Source organism: Palaemon carinicauda, chromosome 21 (genome assembly GCF_036898095.1).
Source record: "Palaemon carinicauda isolate YSFRI2023 chromosome 21, ASM3689809v2, whole genome shotgun sequence".
Classification (NCBI taxonomy): domain Eukaryota; kingdom Metazoa; phylum Arthropoda; class Malacostraca; order Decapoda; family Palaemonidae; genus Palaemon; species Palaemon carinicauda.
This window is the reverse complement of record NC_090745.1, coordinates 101743961-101753765: the sequence shown is the minus strand read 5'-3', so window position 1 is coordinate 101753765 and position 9805 is coordinate 101743961. Positions and strand designations below refer to the sequence as shown.

The window sequence follows — 9805 nt, the reverse complement described above, 5'->3', positions numbered from 1 at the left end:
GTATCAAATTTTCAGTAGAATAACCTTTATATTAAAATATAGTTCCAACACTCAATGTAGTCCTTGAAGAAGGGTCGCAGAGTGATCCGAAACACGTGTCGACACCAAACAGTAAAATGATGGAGAAAAGTAAATGTATTCCTGCTGTTATCCAGAAAACCATCTGCAGGACAGTCTCTCCGAAGAGAAGCATATCATCTTTGGACGCCACGAAGACATTGTATATTCATTCTAAACGCAGAAAAACATGTCCAAGTACCACACACACACACACACACACACACACACACACACACATATATATATATATATATATATATATATATATATATATATATATATGTATATATATACATATTTATTTCAATAACTCCATTTTGTCTTGGTAGTTCAATAATTCATATAACATTTGTTGGTCACAGGCTTTTAAATTCTTCGGCTCTCTTGACTCCTGGGTTACATCCCTACATCACAGACATACGTACATACATTGGTGCAAAATCAAAATCATTTCCCGATTATATATCTACATCTATATATATATATATATATATATATATATATATATATATATATATATATATATACTTATATACACTGTATATACATACACACTCATATATATATATATATATATATATATATATATATATATGTATATATATATATATATATATATATATATATATATATATACATATATATATATATATATATATATATATATATATATGATTTATGTACATTGTATATATGTATGTGCGCATTGTATGTATTGTATTATAGGTTGATAAATGACAGTCTTTGTTATGAAAATCTATATAAACATTGTGTTTTTAGACTCGTACCTTCTCTCTTCTCTGAATTTTCTTTATCAAAGATGTTCATATAACATCAGCAAGAGGTTTTTCCTTTATCACTCCCCCCCCCTCCATTTCAACTTCTCTCTTCCCCTCTCTCCACATAATAACCCAACATTATTTCAATAATTCCAAGCTTAACTTTTAGAAAAACAATGTAAATTTAAACGAAATTTTCCCTCCCCTGACTACTGTAGGCGCTGGAGGTGATGATAAAGGCGGCCAGGGCCAGACGGGCTCTCTTGGTGGCGGTGGCACTCGTCTCTACCATTAGCTCCCATGCACAGGTGGTCTCGGCGTTTAGATCCTCGCTTAACTCTACGGAGGCTTCACACCACCCTCCGGCTGACACTGGGTAAGTAAAAGGTACCAAGAAGGCTGGAGATTTCCAGTCACGATATACAGCATACATGAAATTCCGGAAGAAATGTCCATAATTTATTTTGAAATTTTAACGCTTCTGCTCAGTATGTTAGCCTATCGTATGAAAACAAATTACTCGTGATATTAAAATTCAACCTTAATTAAGCAAAAATACAAAACTCCCAGTTGAATTTATCTCTGATAATGTTTAAAGCTAACCTTAATTCTCATAAAATACAGAACTCTCAGTTGAATTAATCGCTAATAATGATAGAAATTAAACTTTGATTGTCTTAAAATACAGAACTCTCACTTTAATTCATCTCTAATAATGTTTAAATTTAACCTTAATTGTCATATAATACAGAACTCTTTGTTGAATTCATCTGTAAGTCTCTTTCAATACAAAATACATTTCTTTTTATTTAGAAATTTCCACCGTCTTCATATTCAGACATTCATAAAGCATTTCATGCACTTGTTAGATTCTTATAAAGTATGTTTAAATAAATGCCAGCATATTTCAACTACGATCGGATAGTGTTAGTCATCTTATCCACAGATGTTGTCTTATAATGACTGTGTTTTCATACAGTTGTTTTGCATATGTAAATTCACCGTCACATTTGCATAATCAGGCGCACATGAACACCTGGATGCATAGTTTAACCATGATAAAGAGCTTTAATCATTATTATTAATGTCTCCCATGATAATATTTCATAGTGTATTAGGCATTGCCCATATAACGAATATGATAAGTATTATTGAAATCATGAGTTTTTCAAACTACCTTTTCAAGGCAACTGTCATTACAATTGAGATTGTCTTTCTTTCAGCTATAAGACCACCGATGCTCTGAAAGATATAGAAGACCTAGGACACTTTACAGCAGCTTCCACTGGTGTAAGGTTAATTGGAAACAAATCCCCTTGGCAGGAACCTGTAAGTTTGGACTCGCAGCTACTCAAACGATGGGAGGGACACAACCTGAAAGGATCCTTCAGTACAGAACGTAATGTGGTTGCCAACACCCATTTCCATGAGGGCAGTCAGGAACAATATCATTACATTGTTAAAGGTGTAAAGAAAAGCAAAAATGACATCCATTTTTCCGAAAAAGAACACCAAAGGACCTCCAGGAGGATGGTGCGTCTTGCCGAAAGACGTATGAATGTAAGAGCGACGTCTCCTTCAGAGGAGCAACACATGGACACTGGAAGGACATATGGTGCTGAAGAAGTCCATGCAGTAACAAGGTCATCACTATCAGAAGAGAGACGCTTAGACGACAGAAGAATTTCTTCTGCTGGTGATAGACGTATGGATGTCAGAAGAATGTCTTCCTCAGAAGAAAGACGTTTAGATGCCAGGAGTTTATCTCCTTCTGGGAACAGGCGCACAGACACCAGAAGGATGTTTGCTTCAGAAGAAAAACGCGTAGACACAAGAAGGAATTCTCTTCCAGATGATAGACGTGTAGATTCCAAAAGAATGGTTGTATCAGAAGAGAAGCATATAAAATCCATTAGGCTTATTTCTACTAAAGATAGAAGATTAGATGACAGGAGAAGGTCTCTAACAAATGAAATACACCTTGATACAAGAAGGATTTCTCCTGAGGATACAAGGAGGATGCTTGTATTAGAAAAAAGACATCTGGAAACCAGAAGGATATCTTCTGAAGATAGACGTTTTGATACCAGGAGGATGTTTTCTTCAGAAGAAAGACGCCTAAATGACAGAAGAATGTCTTCTCCTGAAGATGCACGTGTAATTACTAGGAGGTTATCTGCAACAGTAGAAAGACGACTAAATTCCAGAAGTATATCTTTCCTTGAAGACAGGCGCATGGACGGTAAGAGGATGTCTGTTTCAGAAGAAAGACGCTTTGATGCCACTAAAGATAGACATATAGATACTAAGAGAATGTTTGTACCAGAAGAAAGCCGCCTAGATGCCAGAAGGATGTCTTTTGAACATAAACGTGTAGATGCCAGGAGGATTTCTTCTGAAGATAGACGCCTAGATGCCAGAAGGATGTCTTCTGAGGATAGACGTGTAGATGGCAGAAGGATGACTACTGCTGAAGATAGACATGTAGATGTCAGAAGAATGGCTTCTGAAGATAGACGTATAGATGCCAAAAGGATGTCTTCTGAAGACAGCCGTGTAGATGCCAGAAGGTTGTCTTCTGAAGATAGACATGTGGATACTAAAAGAATTTTTGTATTAGAAGAAAGACGCCTAGATGCCAGAAGGATGTTTTCTGTAGATAAGCGAGCAGATACCAGAAAGTTGTCTTCTGAAAATAGACGTGAAGATGCCAAAAGGATGTCCTCTGAAGATAGACGAGTAGACACCAGAAGGATGTCTCCTGAAAACAGACGTGTAGATGCCAAAAGGATGTCTACTGCTGAAGATAGACATATAGAAGCCAGAAGGATGTCTTCTGAAGATAGACGTGTAGATGACAAAAGGATGTCTACTGCTGAATATAGACGCCTAGATGCCAAAAGGATGTCTTTTGAAGATAGACGTCTAGATGCCAGAAGGATTTCTTCTAAAGATAAACATGTAGATGCCAGAAGGATGACTACTGCTGAAGATAGACGTGTAGATGCCAGAAGGATGTCTTCTGAAGATAGACGTGTAGATGCCAGAAGGATGTCTTCTGAAGATAGCCGTGTAGATGCCAAAAGGATGTCTTCTGAAGATAGACGAGTAGACACCAGAAAGATGTCTTCTGAAGATAGACATGTAGATGCCAGCAGGATGTCTTCTGCTAAAGATACACGTGTGGATACTAAGAGAAGGTCTGTATCAGAAGAAATACGCCAAGATGCCAGAAGGATGTCTTCTGAAGATAGACATGTAGATACAAGAAGGATGTCTACTGCTGAAGATACACGTGTAGATGCCAGAAGGATGTCTTCTGAAGATAGACATGTAGATACAAGAAGGATGTCTACTGCTGAAGATACACGTGTAGATGCCAGAAGGATGTCCACTACTGAAGATAGACGTGTGGACAATAATAGAAAACCTGTATCAGAAGAAAGACGCCTAGATGCCAGACGGATGTCTTCTGAAAATAACCGTGTAGATGCCAGAAGGATGTCTTCTGAAGATAGACGTGTAGATGCCAGACGGATGTCTTCTGAAGATAGACGTGCAGATTCAAGAATGATGTCTTCTGAAGATAGACGTGCAGATGCCAGAAGAATGTCTTCTGAAGATAGACGAGTAGATGCTCGAAAGATGTCTTCTGAAGATAGACGTGTAGATGCCAGAAGGATGTCTTTTGAAGATAGACGCCTAGATGCCAGGATGTCTTCTGGAGATAGACATGTAAATGCCAGAAGGATGTCTTCTGAAGATAGACGTGCAGATTCAAGAACGATGTCTTCTGAAGATAGACGTGTAGATGCCAGAAGGATGGCTTCTGAAGATAGACGAGTAGATGCTCGAAGGATGTCTTCTGAAGATAGACGTGTAGATGCCAGAAGGATGTCTTTTGAAGATAGCCGCCTATATGCCAGGATGTCTTCTGAAGATAGACATGTAGATGCCAAAAGGATGTCTTCTGAAGATAGACATGTAGAAACCAGAAGGTTGTCTTCTGAAGATAGACAGGTAGATTCCAGAAGGACGTCTTCTGGAGATAGACGAATAAATGCCCGAAGGATGGCTTCTGAAGATAGACATGTAGATGCCAGAAGGATGCCTACTGAAGAAAGACCTATAGATGCTAGAAGGATGTCTTCTGAAGATAGACGTGTAGATGCCAGAAGGATGTCTTCTGAAGATAGACGCCTAGATGCCAGAAGGATGTCTTTTGAAGATAGACGTGTTGATGCCAGAAGGGTGTCTACTGCTGAAGATAGACATGCAGATACTAAGAGAATGTCTGTATCAAAAGAAAGATGCTTAGATACCAGACGGATGCCTTCCGAAGATAGACATGTAGATGCCAGAACTATGTCTATTGAAGATAGACGTGTAGATGCTCGAAGGATGTCTTCTGAAGATGTTCGTGTGGATGCCATAAGGATGTCTTCTGAAGAAAGACGAGTAGATGCTCGAAGGATGTCTTCTGAAGATAGACGTGTAGATGCCAGAAGGATGTCTTCTGAAGATAGACGTGTAGATGCCAGAAGGATGTCTTCTGAAGATAGACGTGTAAATGACAAAAGGATGTCTTCTGAAAATAGACAAGTAGATACCACAAGGATGTATTCTAAAGATAGACACCTAGATGCCAGAATGATGCCTTCTGAAGATAGACGTGTAGATGCTAGAAGGATGTCTTCTGAAGATAGACGTGTAGATGCCAGAAGGATGTCTTCTGAATATAGACGCCTAGATGCCAGAAGGATGTCTTCTGAAGATAGACATGTAGATGCCAGAAAGATGTCTTCTGAAAATAACGGTGTAGATGCCAGAAGGATGTCTTCTGAAGATAGACGTGTAGATACCAGAAGGATGTCTTCTGAAGCTAGACGAGTAGATGCTCGAAAGATGTCTTCTGAAGATAGACGTGTAGATACCAGAAGGATGTCTTCCGAAGATAGACGTGTAGATGCCAGAAGGATGTCTTCTGAAGATAGACGTGTAGATGCCAGAAAGGTGTCTTCTGAAAATAACCTTGTAGATGCCAGAAGGATATCTTCTGAAGATAGACGTGTAGATGCCAGAAGAATGTCTTCTGAAGATAGACGTGTAGATGCCAGAAGGATGTCTTCTGAAGATAGACGCCTAGATGCCAGAAGGATGTCTTCTGAAGACGGACGTGTAGATGCCAGAAGGATGTCTTCTGAAGATAGACGTGTAGATGCCAGAAGGATGTCTTCTGAAAATAACCGTGTAGATGCCAGAAGGATGTCTTCTGAAGATAGACGTGTAGATGCCAAAAGGATGTCTTCTGAAGACAGACGTGTAGATGCCAGAAGGATATCTTCTGAAGATAGACGTGTAGATGCCAGAAGGATGTCTTCTGAAAATAACCGTGTAGATGCCAGAAGGATGTCTTCTGAAGATAGACATGTAGATGCCAGAAGGATGTCTTCTGAAGATAGACGTGTAAATGCCAGAAGGATGTCTTCTGAAGATAGACGAGTAGATGCTCAAAGGATGTCTTCTGAAGATAGACGTGTAGATGCCAAAAGGTTGTCTCCTGAAGATAGACGTGTAGATGCCAGAAGGATGTCTTCTGAAGATAGACGTGTAAATGCCAGAAGGATGTCTTCTGAAGATAGACGTGTAGATGCCAAAAGGTTGTCTCCTGAAGATAGACGTGTAGATGCCAGAAGGATGTCTTCTGAAGATAGACGTGTAAATGCCAGAAGGATGTCTTCTGAAGATAGACGTGTAGATGCCAAAAGGTTGTCTCCTGAAGATAGACGTGTAGATGCCAGAAGGATGTCTTCTGAAGATAGACGTGTAAATGCCAGAAGGATGTCTTCTGAAGATAGACGAGTAGATGCTCAAAGGATGTCTTCTGAAGATAGACGTGTAGATGCCAAAAGGTTGTCTCCTGAAGATAGACGTGTAGATGCCAGAAGGATGTCTTCTGAAAATAACCGTGTAGATGCCAGAAGGATGTCTTCTGAAGATAGACGTGTAGATGCCAGAAGGATGTCTTCTGAAGATAGACGTGTAGATGCCAGAAGGATGTCTTCTGAAGATAGACGCCTAGATACCAGAAGGCTCATTCCATCAGAAGAAAGGTTCATAAGTGCTACAAAGATGACTTCTCTGGACCAGAGGAGGGCAGATACGAAAATAAAATCTGCTTCAGGCGACAAACAAAATCATGAAGATGACCTAAGGGAAGAGGTTCACTCTCTATCTAGACATATGTATTTCATGGATTTAAAGGTAAGTTTTGGATGCAATTTTCACGTGTATGCTAACGATAATGAAAACCACGGGGAAAGATGAGAGCTCCAAATAAGTTATATTTCTGATACTTTCCATAAAAATGTGTATTAAACTCTTATATAAATAGTAATCTCTTAAGAAGAAAATGAGATGACTCCATTGTGATGCAGAAATAGGTTCCACTTAGAACGTTTTATTTTCAAGAATATTTTCAGTCAAAAGTACTTTGGCATTTACATGATCAAGTTTTTATAAATCAGATGTTGATATTACACCCACCTTCTATTAAAACATAAAAGCAGATTGGCTACTAGAAATTATGAGCTAAACATTTTGAATGTGTAAGCAGTAATAACCATATTAAAATTCATGGCTGTAGCCTAAAAAACCCAGCACATTAATCCAACCAATAACTGAGAAATAACCTGCAATCTAATCATTAGGAAGCTCTTTTCTCCAGATATAAACTAGTCAAAGTGCAAGTTAGATCTCTTGGGTTAGAGATCTCTTGCTTGAGGGTACATTTGAGCACACTATTCTATTTAATTTCTCTTCCTCTTGTTTTGTTAAAGTTTTTATGGTTTATATAGGAAATGTTTATTTTAATGTCGTTACTGTTCTTAAAATATTTTATCTTTCCTTGTTTCCTTTCCTCAGTGGGCTATTTTCCATGTTGGAGCCCCCGGGCTTATATCATCCTGCTTTTCCAACTAGGGTTGTAGCTTAGTAAGTAATAATAATAGAGGAATAAGGAGAATACTGTACTCGCGATGAAGGATATACCTGACAGTCATTAAATGAGTATTTCTTGTTTTCCAGGAATCGCCAATATCCGCCTTTACTGACGAAGCCGTTTCCTATAAAAAGGAAGAAAGGTGAGTTGTCTATACTTCTGTCCAACTTCGTTATGTAACGTCAGTGTTTGTATTCGTGTTTTCCTCTTCTTAAGTTATATGATTTTCTAAAGATGCATTTGCTTTTCTGTTTTTCAATGATGTCCCATTGAACTTTCAGTATTGTTATCCAACAGTAAGAATAGATAGATAAAATCCCTTTCATAAAAGGATTGCTCCTTAGTTCTAATATATTTATTTTTATTCAAATATCATGTCTAGTAATAAGCTTTGAATATGAAATGGTACATACATCTCTATCAATATTCAAATTTCCCTCTCTTGAATACTTGATTTACTGCCACACGAGGACATTTTGACACATGTCATCTTCTTGCCAACAGCAGCATCAATAGTCATATGTCATGTAAAGAAAAGAAAAAAGGAAGTGTTGCATGAAACAATCACGCACAACTTCAGAAATTCCGATTTGACACAGATGCTAAAATATGGCGGGATACACGTTATATTACAACACTATTTCTTATTTTTCAGGAGGATCGGAGACATGCTACTGACAGGGATGTGGACGGGTCTGGCGACGTTTGCTTTGTATAATACGCATAACAATCACGCTTCTAGACTTGCAGCCTGCTAGGACTGCAACCGGATCTTCACAACCGATTTTTTTTTTTCTTGTTGCCATTCATCATTGTCATCCCCTCGACTCGTGCTGTTTGCTGTGAATCTCACGGCAATAAATGATTCATCATTTATTTATAAGATGTAATCGGACGTTGCATGTGCAATATTTTATGACTAGTTACATAGCAATAGTCCTATTTTGTAGAGGTAAATGCCTTCATATGATCGAAATAATCAGCTATTTATATAAGAAATAATGATTAGAAAATCGTCACGCGGCATTTCAACAGTGTAATTAATTCACCAGGAATGGATAACCACTTTCAGCGTTTCATCCATTCGTGCTACAGAGTTACAACGAACAGTTTTACTCATACTACATAGTCCTACTCATATTGTAATTCATGCTACAAGATCTCAGCAAATAGCTTCATTCCGCCAACACTGGAAGACGACTTGCGCACGGTTTTGACTCTGAACAAACTGCTCTCAGTAAATGGTAGCCTCTGCTGCAAGCGACTCTGAATCGTTCCACCCAGACCCATTATAGATGAGCTAAAATCAATTCATTATTCATCCGACTAACATATCTTTAGTTGTCAATTATTTTTTCACCAAACAGAAAATCACTAATCTTATTTTTGATAAAAGGATTATAAGCCAATCAATTATTTATACGTTTATTTATCTATATGTGTATCTCTATCTTTCATATTTTCCAAAAATCATATTTTAGTTTTAGTTTTGAAATAAAATTATTAAAAGAGACGTTACTGAACACCCTCAACGAATGATAAAGATTGATCAAAATTGATTTCAGTGTTGCTCGTGGAAGTGATCCGTCATACTGATGACAGTAGCGTAGATTAGACACGTAGACTAAATTCAATCTATGCATGTTAATATAAAAATGAAAAACACTTTAACTTTGTGGGATATGTATAATTGTCTCTAGATTTAAGAAGGAACATTCAACGATGTTTAGCTAGACTTTTAGACTGTGTGATGATGCCATATCTGCTGAATTTCATGTTGGTGTTTCACAATTATATCAAAGGCAAATATGACTAAAAGTTATTTCATGGCAGTATTCCATATTTACAATGTATGTATTGAAAACTATATTAAAACACTATGGAATAATATATTACAGTATTCACATAACCATTATAAATGAAATGTTCTTGTGTATATATTCAACGATATAATACAAAACCTGAT

At 37.6% G+C, this 9805-nt stretch overlaps 1 protein-coding gene across 1 annotated transcript in view; it reads left to right on the top strand.

Annotated features, from left to right (window-relative positions):
* LOC137615041 (trichohyalin-like) overlaps positions 1-9805 on the top strand; it is a 40981-nt gene extending 31176 nt beyond the window's left edge. The window contains exons 3-7 of the mRNA XM_068344673.1: positions 1058-1215; positions 2063-6286; positions 6716-7103; positions 7926-7981; positions 8495-9805. Coding sequence (XP_068200774.1) covers positions 1070-1215; positions 2063-6286; positions 6716-7103; positions 7926-7981; positions 8495-8597 — 4917 coding nt within the window. The 5' untranslated portion in view covers positions 1058-1069 and the 3' untranslated portion in view covers positions 8598-9805. The remainder of the gene's footprint in view (positions 1-1057; positions 1216-2062; positions 6287-6715; positions 7104-7925; positions 7982-8494) is intronic.